This window comes from Alosa alosa, chromosome 17 (assembly GCF_017589495.1).
Source record: "Alosa alosa isolate M-15738 ecotype Scorff River chromosome 17, AALO_Geno_1.1, whole genome shotgun sequence".
NCBI classification, from domain to species: Eukaryota; Metazoa; Chordata; class Actinopteri; order Clupeiformes; family Clupeidae; genus Alosa; species Alosa alosa.
The window spans coordinates 20,786,220-20,801,635 of record NC_063205.1 but is presented as its reverse complement, the minus strand read 5'-3'; the positions used below and the strand labels follow the sequence as shown (position 1 = coordinate 20,801,635).

At 40.1% G+C, this 15,416-nt stretch overlaps 1 protein-coding gene across 1 annotated transcript; it reads left to right on the top strand.

The window, feature by feature from the left end:
• Positions 1–6: 6 nt before the first annotated feature.
• On the top strand, positions 7–15,156 carry LOC125310741 (probable DNA-directed RNA polymerase subunit delta). The gene is made up of 9 exons (XM_048268384.1): positions 7–60; positions 139–225; positions 4,641–4,712; positions 4,981–5,040; positions 8,084–8,155; positions 8,429–8,488; positions 13,001–13,081; positions 13,213–13,296; positions 14,265–15,156. Exons 2-9 carry the CDS (start codon positions 159–161, stop codon positions 14,303–14,305), a joined length of 537 nt encoding a protein of 178 aa, XP_048124341.1. The 5' UTR covers positions 7–60; positions 139–158; the 3' UTR covers positions 14,306–15,156.
• Positions 15,157–15,416: the final 260 nt, after the last annotated feature.

Genomic DNA, 15,416 nt, shown 5'->3' with positions numbered 1-15,416 from the left:
CTGATGCTCAAAATTCCTGGTACGAAGACGTGCAGGAGGATGAAAGGCGACCCATCTCAGGTAGGGGGAGGAGAGGGGGGCTGCTGGCTTTTTGACAGGCTGTCGATGTCGGATACTGATTTCTCTTTACTTTTGTAGTTGCTTCTCTGAGAGAGCCAATGGTGGAGTACTATGATGATGTCACTGCTGATGACAACGAGACCAACCTCGATGATATGTTGACAGGTTTGTGGCTCCTCTGATGGGCTTAAAATATACTGTAGTTCTGATCAGTGCTAGTAATAGGGCTATAACTTCTACTACTACTATGTTGTTATTTTGATGTATTACCCCTAACTAGTCTAAATGGGTTGGCAACAGGAGCAGCCCACCAGCAATAGCCCATAATTTCGCCCGTCTGATTATTCTGGTAGTTCGATTTTTTAAATAATTTTCATTTCATAATATCGATTTACACATAGCCGATTCATACAGCGGGCGCGGGTGCTTAACCAGATATGAGAAATAACACCAGAACACGGACAACACGGTAGGATTCTGCTGCTCTGTGCATTCTGTTAGCGCTTCACTTTTGCGCTGCCCTGCGTCAATCTTGAGCGGATAGGCCACCTCGAAGGTGCCGCTTCTCGTAGACGGTGTGTCTGATATTATATTCCTTGTAAATAGCGACAACTTCGTTGCAGATCAGACTCACGGTCTTTGTATTTGTAAAACCTGGTAAAATGAACTAAACGTTTTCTTTCCATTCCTCTGTAGGTTATAGGCTCATTTTCGCTGTCAACTTTCCTCTTTAAACTTTTTGGCAAAGACATTCTCTGTTAAATTCAAGCTAATTTTATAGAATTATGTAGTAGGCTATCTTATGAACAATTATTCGGATAACCGCTTTTATTAATAAACTGTTAAGTTAGGTTACGTGAACACATGCGAGGGTATCACACTCATCAAGCTGTCGCTTGCCAGGCGTATTGATATCTTACCTTGAACTCATCTAGAGCCCCTAACACACCCACAATATATCAATGCGCTAAACTATAGCGCCATTAAACACATTTAGTGTAGGTAAATAATAAATGTTGTTTGTCAGGAGGTGGGTCAACCAAGTATTTAAGAATACAGGTAAGCTATACTATATCCAAAGCCTAATTAGAATAAGTTTAGCTCCGTGTTAAGCAGTCCATCATTGCCAAACTAGGCTACATTTATTAAGCTATTCATGACATTGAAAGGTGAGATAAAACAGAGTTCACTAAGAGTATTTTATCACTCAAGTAGACCATCAATGGGCCAATGCTTTTTCGCGAGTTAGGCTACTTTTTTACATTCGCCATGCAACTGCGTGTAGACAATCCACCGAAGCGTGTTTTAAAATTGAATGTGGCCCGCGGCCAAAAGTACTTGCCGACCCCTGATTAAGTTTTGCATTACATATATTGGATTTCATATTATTATGACCGCCGCGCAGCGAAGCGGCGGTCATATAGGTTTAGTCAGATTTTTTCCTTTTCGCATGTCCAAATTTCCGTCAATGATTCCCGGGACACTGAAAGACCGGGTAGACAAAACTTGGTGGGCATGTAACCCCATATGGATAGCATGGAACCATCGTTTTTCGTTTCTTTTTCTGTAGCCCCCACGCTGGACTGCACCCCCCGAAAGGAGGGTAGGGCAGACACAGTTTTCTGTGAATATCTCGAGAACCGTCAGGTTTAAGAGGACCACCTTTTTTTTGTATGTTGATCTCAAGGGGCCATGTCAACCCATTCCATAACCACTAATTTCATGTATAGCCACCTAGTTAAACACAAAAAGTAAAAATGAGGTGTTGTAATTGTAGGTATCTGTGACCTAACATAGTCAAAACTGCACGAAATTGGAAGTGTAGGATCATTTTGACACCTTCTGAATGCACGCCAAGTTTCGTGGAATTTTGTTCATGGGGGGCCACACAATAAATTAATTTATGTTACTATACACCAACTGGCCTGTAGGTGGCCGGAGACAGTTTTCTGTGAATATCTCGAGAACCGTAGGGCCTAGGAGGTCCACCTTTTTTTTGTATGTTGGTCTTAAGGGGGCATGTCAACTCATCCCATTACCACTTATTTCATGTATAGCGCCACCTAGTTAAAAATTAAAAAGCAAAAAATTAGGTGTTTTCATCTCAATATCTCTGGCTGACAAGGTCAAAACTGCACGAAATTAAAAGTGTAGGATCATTATGACACCCTCCGAATGCATGCCAAGTTTTGTGTACTTTCGTTCATGGGGGGCCTTACAATAAAATAATTTATGTGTACATTCAGTGACATACACCAACAAGGATTCCGGGACACTGAAAGACCGGGTACACAAAACTTGGTGGGCATGTACCCCACATGGATAGCATGGAACCGTCATTTTTCGTTTTCATCTGCAGCCCCCCCGCTGGACTGGACCCCCCAAAAGGAGGGTAGGGCAGACACAGTTCTCTGTGAATCTTTTATGGTATGTTGGTCTCAAGGGCCCACCCACATCAACCTGGCTCATAATCACTCATTTGTGATTTGCCCCCCCCCCCGGTAAAAAATGAAAATCAGTAGGATTAAAAGAAAGCCAAAATAAATATTCATCATCATCATCATCATGGCTGCATTTTCAGTATTGGCGAGAAGTAGTCGTTTGTCCACTAGATGGCGATCGTTGCAGTGAGACGTAATTTTGTTGGAAGTTAAAAGTGGGTTGGAAAAACAATGGACGCTTCATACAAGGACTGCAATTTACCGCAGCTTAACATCTAATAAGGATAGGACGATGTTCACATGAAGTGTAATTCCCATTTCTTCTTGAAGCCGAAATAAATCTGAGGATGTTTATCGGACATGCTTGGTTTTACTGCAGGTAACGTTAATCTTGTAATATCAATAAGGACCTAGGTAATGTTACCGTTAAGCGTTGGTTGAGTGATGGAGGCATTTGATTTATTGCATTTGTAGAAAACTATAAATGCGGTTATACCAAGCAAATGTATAGCAGCACTGTTTGTATCTTTCGACTGTCATTTATTGCACGTGCTACAAAATCATTCTGTGCAATGGAAGATTTACCAACGTTACAACCGGTCTGATACAGTTTTGCCTATACATGCGTGAGACTGAGACGCCTGTTTATTTTGTTTTAAGTGCGTGCAGGTGTGAGAGGGGAATCGATGTGCTTTGATTACAGCTTGGTAGTTGTAGTCTGTGAAATTAAAAAAGCACGTGTGTGTGAAGTATCCAAACAATGACACCTTCATTTCATTATGGCTGCTTTAGCAAAACACCTTAAGCTACTGTGTAGTGGGTCCCATTTAGAAGTGGCTACTTCATTCAGGCTTTCCTTGACTCATGGAGCTGCGTGAATGTTATTACAACTTTTCGCCACGATATCACAGTTTAAGTCCGCTTGATACTGTAAGGCGTAAGCCATTGGTTTCAAAGGAGATTTTATTTGTGTCGCCAGAATAGCCTATTGACAATTTATGTTGTCAATGGGCCTACCTTATATAATCCTACCTGTAGCTTAGGGAAGCTAACAGCTTTCTATTAGGATCTAGTTTGTTAGTTACCGCTTTGTCATAACTCCCTGATGCATTTTGCATTTAGAATAGCCAGAGCGTGTATATCTCAATCGAAAATTAAACAATATCGGGTGCCTATGGACTAGGCTGGGTGAACCCAGCCTGATCTGCCCGCCATTTATTTTTGATTTCTTAAAAGATTGAGCTTGGTCTGATGAAAGCCAGACTAGCCATGGACCTCAGTTAAACAATGCAAGGGAACATGAATCAGCCTATATTTGCACTAACAATAACGGACAAAAGTTTCTTCAACTTTGGCCCGTTAAAATGTGTATGAACAGTCTAGCGACGATTTCATCAAGGCCCATTTGGACATGTCAGTTATTTGCACCACTGGTTAGATGTAAAACAGCATTTCGCTTCAGACTAGGCTACTGTTACTTAATTTGTGCATTAACAATAACGTTTCAGACTACTGTTACTTAATTTGTGCATTGACAATAAAGTATTACATGAACTAAAGATGACTAAAATCTTATGTAGAAGAAGAAACATTCACAAAAAATCCATCCATCTAAAAATGACCTTTGTTTTTGATAGCTGTTGAAAACGGCATGGAACTGACAGAGATGTTTTTGTTTAAAAATACATAAAAAATAAATAAATAAATAAATAAATAACATTATGCTGATACCTTTTGCTTTTCCCAAATACAATGTAGCCTACAGGTGTAAGTGACCTTTCATCAATCCAGTTGCAATGGATGAACTGTGATGAACTGCCCTACTTGTGATTGTTTAGAGATTTTAAAAGGTTTTATAACAATTCTACATCTTCTTTGGCTATTCTACAATCTATTCACCTTTTCAGCACCAGTAGGGTACTTTCTGTGCAGCCGCACACACACACTCAGGCATGCCAAACAAGCATACACAAAAGTTTCAAGAGTGGGGGATGGAGTAAAATATGGAGACAAATTGAAGTGTGATTTATTTTCGCGGAACGGATGTACAGGACTGAGCGGCGGTCATATTTTGTACCGCTATGCGGTACATCTAGTTATATTGTCATTCATAAATAAAAGATGTTTTGTTTGGTTCAGGAGAGACGAAGACAGAGGAGTACGATGATGTGGATGATGTCACGAGTGTGGAGAAGTCGCCTGAGGTGACTGGTGAGTGAGATCAAACAGAGACCGAGGCAGTAAGTTGCTCGTCAGTAAAGGGGAGCAAATTCACACAAAAACGCACACATATTTATAACAATCATTAACAAATGTCGCTGCATGTTGTTTTTGACGATACCAGCAACAATTTGCACACGGTTTTTTTTTTTTTTTGCTAAGCATTTTTAAAAATCGGGATATTGCATGTATCTTAAATTTCTTTGTTTTGGCAACTTTTTATTGGAGCCTAAACGACTGTCCAACCATCCTTCCACAGACTACATAGAGAACACAGGATATGATGACGTGGGAGACAGTGATGAGGAACTCATATCAGGTAGGCATCAGTGTTGCGCGGTCACTGGCGATGGTAATGCAGGGGCTTATCTTTTTTTTTTTTTTTTTTTTTTTTTTCGCATGTCCAAATTTCCGTCAATGATTCCCGGGACACTGAAAGACCGGGTAGACAAAACTTGGTGGGCATGTAACCCCATATGGATAGCATGGAACCATCGTTTTCGTTTTGATCTGTAGCCCCCATCGCTGGACTGCACCCCGAAAGGAGGGTAGGGCAGATACAGTTTTCTGTGAATATCTCGAGAACCGTCAGGTTTAGGAGGACCACCTTTTTTTTGTATGTTGATCTCAAGGGGCCATGTCAACCCATTCCATAACCACTAATTTCATGTATAGCGCCACCTAGTTAAACACAAAAAAGTAAAAATGAGGTGTTGTAATTGTAGGTATCTGTGACCTAACATAGTCAAAACTGCACGAAATTGGAAGTGTAGGATCATTTTGACACCTTCTGAATGCACGCCAAGTTTCGTGGAATTTTGTTCATGGGGGGCCACACAATAAATTAATTTATGTTACTATACACCAACTGGCCTGTAGGTGGCCGGAGACAGTTTTCTGTGAATATCTCGAGAACCGTAGGGCCTAGGAGGTCCACCTTTTTTTGTATGTTGGTCTTAAGGGGCATGTCAACTCATCCCATTACCACTTATTTCATGTATAGCGCCACCTAGTTAAAAATTAAAAAGCAAAAAATTAGGTGTTTTCATCTCAATATCTCTGGCTGACAAGGTCAAAACTGCACGAAATTAAAAGTGTAGGATCATTATGACACCCTCCGAATGCATGCCAAGTTTTGTGTACTTTCGTTCATGGGGGGCCTTACAATAAAATAATTTATGTGTACATTCAGTGACATACACCAACAAGGATTCGGGACACTGAAAGACCGGGTACACAAAACTTGGTGGGCATGTACCCCACATGGATAGCATGGAACCGTCATTTTTCGTTTTCATCTGCAGCCCCCGCTGGACTGGACCCCGAAAGGAGGGTAGGGCAGACACAGTTCTCTGTGAATCTTTTATGGTATGTTGGTCTCAAGGGCCCACCCACATCAACCTGGCTCATAATAACTCATTTGTGATTTGCCCCCGGTAAAAAAAAAAAAATGAAAATCAGTAGGATTAAAAGAAAGCCAAAATAAATATTCATCATCATCATCATGGCTGCATTTTCAGTATTGGTATTATAGAAGTAGTCGTTTGTCCACTAGATGGCGATCGTTGCAGTGAGACGTAATTTTGTTGGAAGTTAAAAGTGGGTTGGAAAAACAATGGACGCTTCATACAAGGACTGCAATTTACCGCAGCTTAACATCTAATAAGGATAGGACGATGTTCACATGAAGTGTAATTCCCATTTCTTCTTGAAGCCGAAATAAATCTGAGGATGTTTATCGGACATGCTTGGTTTTTACTGCAGGTACGTTAATCTTGTAATATCAATAAGGACCTAGGTAATGTTACCGTTAGCGTTGGTTGAGTGATGGAGGCATTTGATTTATTGCATTTGTAGAAAACTATAAATGCGGTTATACCAAGCAAATGTATAGCAGCACTGTTTGTATCTTTTCGACTGTCATTTATTGCACGTGCTACAAAATCATTCTGTGCAATGGAAGATTTACCAACGTTACACCCGGTCTGATACAGTTTTGCCTATACATGCGTTGAGACTGAGACGCCTGTTTATTTTGTTTTAAGTGCGTGCAGGGTGTGAGAGGGGAATCGATTTGCTTTGATTACAGCTTGGTAGTTGTAGTCTGTGAAATTAAAAGCACGTGTGTGAAGTATCCAAACAATGACACCTTCATTTCATTATGGCTGCTTTAGCAAAACACCTTAAGCTACTGTGTAGTGGGTCCCATTTAGAAGTGGCTACTTCATTCGCGCTTTCCTTGACTCATGGAGCTGCGTGAATGTTATTACAACTTTTCGCCACGATATCACAGTTTAAGTCCGCTTGATACTGTAAGGCGTAAGCCATTGGTTTCCAAAGGAGATTTTATTTGTGTCGCCAGAATAGCCTATTGACAATTTATGTTGTCAATGGGCCTACCTTATAATCCTACCTGTAGCTTAGGGAAGCTAACAGCTTTCTATTAGGATCTAGTTTGTTAGTTACCGTTTTGTCATAACTCCCTGATGCATTTTTGCATTTAGAATAGCCAGAGCGTGTATATCTCAATCGGAAAATTAAACAATATCGGGTGCCTATGGACTAGGCTGGGTGAACCCAGCCTGATCTGCCCGCTATTTATTTTTTGATTTCTTAAAAGATTGAGCTTGGTCTGATGAAAGCCAGACTAGCCATGGACCTCAGTTAAACAATGCAAGGGAACATGAATCAGCCTATATTTGCACTAACAATAACGGACAAAAGCTCTTCAACTTTGGCCCGTTAAAATGTGTATGAACAGTCTAGCGACGCATTTCATCAAGGCCCATTTGGACATGTCAGTTATTTGCACCACTGGTTAGATGTAAAACAGCATTTCGTTTCAGACTAGGCTACTGTTACTTAATTTGTGCATTAACAATAACGTTTCAGACTACTGTTACTTAATTTGTGCATTGACAATAAAGTATTACATGAACTAAAGATGACTAAAATCTTATGTAGAAGAAGAAACATTCAAAAAAAAATCCATCCATCTAAAATGACCTTTGTTTTTGATAGCTGTTGAAAACGGCATGGAACTGACAGAGATGTTTTTGTTTAAAAATACATAAAAAAAAAAAATAAATAAATAAATAAATAACATTATGCTGATACCTTTTGCTTTTCCCAAATACAATGTAGCCTACAGGTGTAAGTGACCTTTCATCAATCCAGTTGCAATGGATGAACTGTGATGAACTGCCCTACTTGTGATTGTTTAGAGATTTTAAAAGGTTTTATAACAATTCTACATCTTCTTTGGCTATTCTACAATCTATTCACCTTTTCAGCACCAGTAGGGTACTTTTTCATATTATTATATTGTCATTCATAAATAAAAGATGTTTTGTTTGGTTCAGGAGAGACGAAGACAGAGGAGTACGATGATGTGGATGATGTCACGAGTGTGGAGAAGTCGTCTGAGGTGACTGGTGAGTGAGATCAAACAGAGACCGAGGCAGTAAGTTGCTCGTCAGTAAAAGGGGAGCAAATTCACACAAAACGCACAAATATTTATAACAATCATTAACAAATGTCGTTGCATGTTGTTTTTGACGATACCAGCAACAATTTGCACACGGTAGCGTTTTTCTTTTTTTTGCTAAGCATTTTTAAAAATCGGGATATTGCATGTATCTTAAATTTCTTTGTTTTGGCAACTTTTTTATTGGAGCCTAAACGACTGTCCAACCATCCTTCCACAGACTACATAGAGAACACAGGATATGATGACGTGGGAGACAGTGATGAGGAACTCATATCAGGTAGGCATCAGTGTTGCGCGGTCACTGGCGATGGTAATGCAGGGGCTTATCTGGGTTTCAGCCCAGGGGCCTCGACCAATGAGGGGCCTCCTAATAATAATAATGATAATCAATAATATTAAACGGCCGTGTCCGTATTCGCTGCGTCAGTCATAGCCTACTCTGGAGCTAGCCTAATTGAGCACATCGCACTGCTCTACAATGACATCCATGCAGAGGCCCCCTTGGTCATCTCTTCTAAAGTGTAACAAAATGTAACAAAACTTAATAAATTCCAATGGGTGTGTAGAGGAGCTATAACCTGGCAATAGCCAGATGAATTTCGCTCCGCCTAGCTCCACTCATCCATCTGGAACCAATCCATTGAAGTGTTGCTTCAGAAGGCTGGGCCTAATCAAAAAATGCTTGCATATGATTGAATAAGCCACTTGTCCGTCATCTATTGACGTGCTACTTCAACCACTCACATCGAAGCCAACCCGTGACGCTAATAACAGACTCACAGTCGCTTCTACGCTATGTCACATCTATGAAACTCCCGCCTAAGGTCCTGATTGGCTAAACCATAGTTACCAAGTTGGTTGGAGAAATCACTCTCAATGGAAGAGGTCCCAGATGGATGTGAGTGAAGCTAGGCGGAGCTAAGCAGAACGACATTCATCTGGCTAGTAGGCCTGTCAAACTCGATTCCTTTTAAGGATCGGGTTATTCTGAGTCACTCACTAAACTGATCCGGGTTGAATGAGTCACTTGAGTCACTTGAGTCAGCATTGCTAAATCGCAAAGAAATTCAGTCCTACGTTCAAGCAATGCAGTGGGGTGCTTCATTTCGTTAAGTGCCTTCTCATGTTGGATGTGGATCCTCCATGATTTGAAACCAGGTTTTTGCAGTACTTGCATTTAGCCTTTAGAGTTTTGCTCTCCTGGTCAAAGTGCATCCAAACATTGTTCATCTTTTTGGTGCTCATGTTCAGAAACTTTGATCTTATTGACAGAGAGGGTAGCCTATATTATAATAATTAATTATTTGTTGTTGTTTTGTTAACATTAGAAAAGTTTGCCTACAATGTTTATTACCACTACTATATACTAATAGTAGGCTACTAGGAATCTATTCTAATAGGCTGCTAATACTAGGCAACTAATATTATTATTAATCATAGCTATACTGTTAGGTAGCCTAATAAAATATAATATAATATAATATAATATAATATAATATAAAATAGCCTAATATAATAGCATCAAAACCTCCACCCACTCACGGGAAAGAAAGCAGTTTGAGCCAGACTGTTTATTTATTGTCTTAACCTAGCCTAAGCAATTGACTTTCACAGACATAGAAACAGGAACGTAGAAATGCCCTGCAGTGAATAAATTATTATTATTATTACTACTACTACTACTACTATTCTCATTAGGCCTATCATTATTATCACCTTAACACGAGTAGAAATTAGGCTACTCGCTCGTCTACAGATCCACTCATGACAATGTAGCCGGCTGATTCGGCTGACTCGCACTCATAACAACATAACGTAACCGGCCCGCCCGGCTGATCCGACTGACTCAGGTAGGCTATAGCCTACTCAAGCAACTCCATACAGAGCTTGCAATGTTTCGGACTGTCTTTGCGACCTAATTGCATTTTATAGTAGGCTATGCGTGCAGAACATATGTTATTTCAGAAGTGAAAGCATGGCTTTTGTTGTGGATTTGTTTTTCACCTTGACGAGGAGTTACTCGCTGCTCTAAAGATCCACTCATGACAACGTAGCCGGCTGATTCGGCTGACTCGCACTCATAACAACGTAACCGGCCTGCCCGGCTGATTCATCTGACCCGGGTAGATACTCAAGCAGCTCCATGAGCGTGCAGTTCGGACTGTCTGCACGACCTAATTGCATTTTAATATGCTACATCTATACACCAAATCTAATTATGTCTAGGCTACATGCAGAACATTGAATGTTATTTCAGAAGTGAAAGAATGGCGTTTGTTGTGGAATTGCTTTTCACCTCGAGGAGGAGCTAGCCTACTCGCTCTCGCAGATCCACTCATGACAATAGCCGGCTGATTCGACTGACTCGTACTCAACGTAGCCTAACCAGCCGGCTGATCCGACTAACCCGGATTGCTACTCAGCCGCTCCAATCTGAGTCCCATGGTCTGCGAGTCGGCAATGTTTCCGGCTCTGCGGGAAGTTAACCAGTTATCTCGGACTGCCTGCTCACTCAGTTGCTTGAGTTGATTTGTGGAGTTGTGGTTGCCTACGAAATTGTTACATTTTTGGCAGCTATGATGGCTAGGGCTAAGAGGCTAGCTAATGTTGCAAGAGGTTTGTGTGTGGTGCTGTTTATCGTTTTAGATTGAATTGTAGTAGGACTCAACTGATCCGAGTTAATGATACTAGAGACTCGCGACTCATGGGTTAATTTAAAGACACGGGTGAAAGATCCGAGTGAGTCACGACTCGAACACCTTTACTGGCTAGGGTCAGGTTAGAGGAGCTAGAGGAGAGGCTGAAACTGAATGACAAACTTACAAACTCTGGAGATAACGTGGGTTGGATTGAAGCAACGATAAACGAATGACGTGGATTCCTGTAACTGTCCATGAAAACAGAAGGCATAGCAGGTAAATATCGTAGCAAATAGCCTGGCAAATTTCACTTGTCTCACTGGAGTGAACGCAGAACATGGGCTGTTGCGCAAAGAAATGAATTAGTGATTAGCATCTCCCTTCACCAAAAGCTAACCCATTCGCACAAATAATAGCCTATGTTATGTTTTCTCCATTGTTAACGTGAGATATGTCTCCATGTAGGGTAGTATAGTGATAATGCATAAGGTAGCCAATGTTCACGTCACATGAGCCAGCATTTCTGTAGGCTAAAAGTATTTATGTCACTCCCAAGCTGCGTTAAAATGGTGTGTTAAGTGGACAGAATTTCAAAAAACCTCCTGGGGAACACCCCGACACGACAAACACATGCACTTTTGAAAAGCTTGAAACGTCCATATGTGTAGCCTAACGCGTCTTTTAACTTAGCCAGCCAGTGTTGTAAGAGTTAAATGCTTGTGTTCGTGCAGTAGGCTAGCCTTTTTGCGAGGTCATAAGCGATGTCAGGGGTAGGCTGACGTGATTAAGGAGGGCTTTCTGTTCCTGTTTATGTAAAGGTTTTACATAGGCTCAATAATGATAGGCTACACTGCATGTTATAGGCTATAGGTTATGAGTCATAAACAAAATATTTTAATGATATTCGGGTCATTTGCGGGCGGGTCAGTTAACATTAATTAAAAATATATTTTCTACAAATAGACCTAGGCCTACTTAAAATATCACGAGAAGGCTGGCATCAATACAGTAAAGCATCAATACAGTAAAAGTTCTTAAAGAAGATGACAGTAAGTTATGGTCTATGTAGGCCTACTTCTTGAAGCCATTTAAAAGTATGACAGCCAAAACGGGCAGCCTGCAGGAATAAATGTTATGGCACAGACTACACATCCTATGTATAGGTTCGCGCATGCATAAAAGTTACAGTTCGTTGTGTTTGTGACTTTAAACAGTGGATGTGCTTTAGTAAAGCTTTGTGCTTCATTCAGCATTATAAACCAGTTCTTACGCTAACGTTTTGACCAGCAATGTATCTCTCTAGCCTACCTTGCCTCACCATTTCTGTTTTCAAAAGAAAGATGTATGTCCATGGCCTTCAAATCTTATCCTAGTGTTCTAATTGCGTGCGTGCTTGCGCTCTTATTCTCATTCTCTCTCCTACGCAAACATTATGTTCTGCATGCCTAAATAAATTAGTTTGTTTTACAGAAATGGCCTACTGTCACACTGCATGCAGACTATAATCAAAAGCACACATTTTGTAAATAAGCGGGTCGGATCGCGAGTCGGGTATAATTTTGTCCTAATTAATATTCGCGGTCCGAGTTGCGGTCGGGTTGATTAAAATATCGGGCGACCGCGGGCCGCTTGTGACCAAACCCGCGCAACACTGGTAGGCATGCGATGAGAGCAGGCCCTGGATCAGTGGTAGCCTACTTACTGTTATTCCATTATGCCATGTAGAACTGATAGAACTTGATGTAGAACTGATAGAACCTGATGTAGAACTTGATGTAGAGCTCAAATGAGAGTTATACAACAATTAGTTCCAGTCAAACTATTTAATAATTCTGATTGGATGAGAGGCATTACACAGTGGGGGTATCCCTGGACATCTCCACTTGGACTTTTCACTGTTTCTAATCACTCAGAATTTTCCATTAATTCAAAAAGAGAGAGCAGTGATTTCATAATGCCATATTTGACAGTTATTGAGGGAGAAAATGGAGTAAATAAAGTAGGGTGGCTTCAATTTAGCTTGATCAGTGGGGCTGGCAGTGTTATTCTGTTAGCCTATGCCATGTATAACATGCAGCTGAAACGAGTGAAGACATAGAGCCAGTGGCTGGTGGAGTTGGATGATTTAATGAGAGGATTTCTGTCAACAGAGTCTTTGAGAGAGAAGGGGCTGGAGGATTATGACGACATCACCACTGATGACAATGCCGCTAAAATGACTAAAGATGACTGTACGTATCAGCATTTTATAGTTTATTATGCCATACCATATTCACAGATTAAATACACACATGAAAAATGTGATGTTTTGGTTCCAGTCTTTCTTAATCAGCATGGCTGTTGAATGTTTGTCTAATATAAGCAGTGGAGGAGACAAAGCATGCCAATGAAAAAGAACAGGAGTATGATGACATCACCAATGAAGACAACCTTCAATTTCCATCAGGTATCACAGGGATGATGACAGCAGACCAAGCTCAAGAGTATGATGGTGTCATCACTGTGGGGTGTACTACGAATCTCGATTAGTGGGTTAGCGAGGTATGTTGCGCTCAAAGCCAGGCTATGCTGTGACACGAAAGTGGATCTGTTTTAGTGTCGCTGTATCACCATGGTGTCTTATGCTGTCAACCAAACCTGGTCGGGAGGAGGTTATGTGCTAAGTTATAGCTCAAATCGTGTAATCTACCGCACACTGACCAATCAATTGTCTTAAAAAAGGAAGTTCTCACGTGTAGGATTCTGTCATATATCTTACAGGTGGAGCTCCGCCTCTACTAACATTTTGGATCTCGAATGCGCTTTAATAGTGCTGTGCGTGCAAATATCCCACTATGGACGTGCATACCATACAACAACTGATGACAATTGATTTATTTGATGTAATAGGTTAGACACAAAAAATGACCGCAGTGTAGATTAAGCTATCGCTCATGAATGCGGAAGTAATTGTTTTTAAATAGAGGCGGTCTTGTGTGTCTCCACGTTACACGATTGGCCAAAGTCATCCCAACACCGAGGACGCGCACATATCTGAGCTGAAAGCCTAGTTTGACTAATATATCACATAACTAGTATCACTTAACGTGTCAAGCCTCGTTATGTCTACATAGCCTATGTCTAACGTGCTTCGTAGTATACCCCACTGGTGAGTCCATTGTCCAGTTAAATGTATTCTTTTTGTTGTTGTTGTTGTTGTTGTTGTTGTTGGGTTTACTTTAATACAATACTAAACATTTTAAGATTTCAACTGCTTCATGTCTCAATTTGTATCTAATGTTATTGGAAAAATATACTTATTAAATGCCTTAGATATTACTGTAAATAAATTAACACAAAATCCTTGATTTCAGTATTGATCAGTATACATTTTTGTTTTGATTGGTCAGTGGTATGAGTGACTGTTGTTGCTAGGGATTGATTATGATGATGTCGGGGCGGAGTCTGAGGAGTGACACATGAAGATATCAGCAGAGCAGAGGACTCTCATCAGCTGTGGTAGACTGGAGTTCCTAGCTTATTGATGAGATGCCAAATATATTTGATAGCTTATGACAAAGTATGTGAAATGCTTATTTTTACAATGGATATTTTGTAGGTTTTATAATGCCATTTTTATTCCAAAAATTGATTTTTATGTTTTTTATTGTGTGATTTTTAGGCCATGTACTTTTGTGTTTTTTCTTGCAAATAACATTCATATTCAGCTAAAAAAAGTGTTAAACTTACAGTAAAACATTAAAAAAAAAACCTCAAAATTGTTTGCTGTGAGCAGTAATAATTTCACCATTTCTTTGAATAACAAAGACTTGTAAGCAAGCAATAGCATGAGGAATACAATTATCAGTGAATAATTTTTCTGCTTTGTAGATTTTCTTTGACATTTAACATTGATGCATTTTAAGCATATATTGTATATTAATCAGTGTGTAACACATTCCTAACTACCATTACACTGTTTTTGTACTATGAGTCAATTTGGCAGCTGAGACACCCCTGAGTAAATCAAGATTAGCAGAGCAGAAGTAAGCCAATGCCCTCTCCCTTACTAAAACACTGTTGTAACAAGCTCTTATGAGCAAGAAAATATCTAATACTCACAGCTTCCCATCTCCATGCTAATATTTGATTGGATGACATTGGATGATATGTTTTCTGTGTGTATCTTGACTGAACAAATTCCTTAGTTGGTTGTATGAACCCCCTACAGGCCAAAATGTGCAATTGTCAAAAACCTTTGAAAGCCAAAGACATTTAAAATGCTTCTGGACCTGTGATGTAAACCTGATAAATAAACAGTATTCTTCAATAATGCTGCAGTTTACACACTTACTCTATTTCTGAGCCTTTCTATAGTTGATTATGTCTGGGATTTTAAAAAAAGTGTGCACAGGGAATGCTTGCCTAGAGCGAGCATCTTCAGATAGATCTTACACCACTAACATTTTTCACAATCAAAATAACTTGCTGCAAAAAGACTCTTTCATGCTTATGATGCAACATGTTGACTGAGTGCAATAGTGTATGGCTCAGTCCAAGCACTTTGTTCCTTACCCATACACAGAT

Excerpts from the sequence above, each read along its gene's own strand:
- LOC125310741 (XM_048268384.1), top strand. The coding sequence starts at position 159 with ATGGTGGAGTACTATGATGATGTCACTGCTGATGACAACGAGACCAAC. Across the intron at positions 5,041-8,083 it reads TGATGAGGAACTCATATCAG|GAGAGACGAAGACAGAGGAG; the intron begins GTAGGCATCAGT and ends TGTTTGGTTCAG. Across the intron at positions 8,156-8,428 it reads GAAGTCGTCTGAGGTGACTG|ACTACATAGAGAACACAGGA; the intron begins GTGAGTGAGATC and ends ATCCTTCCACAG.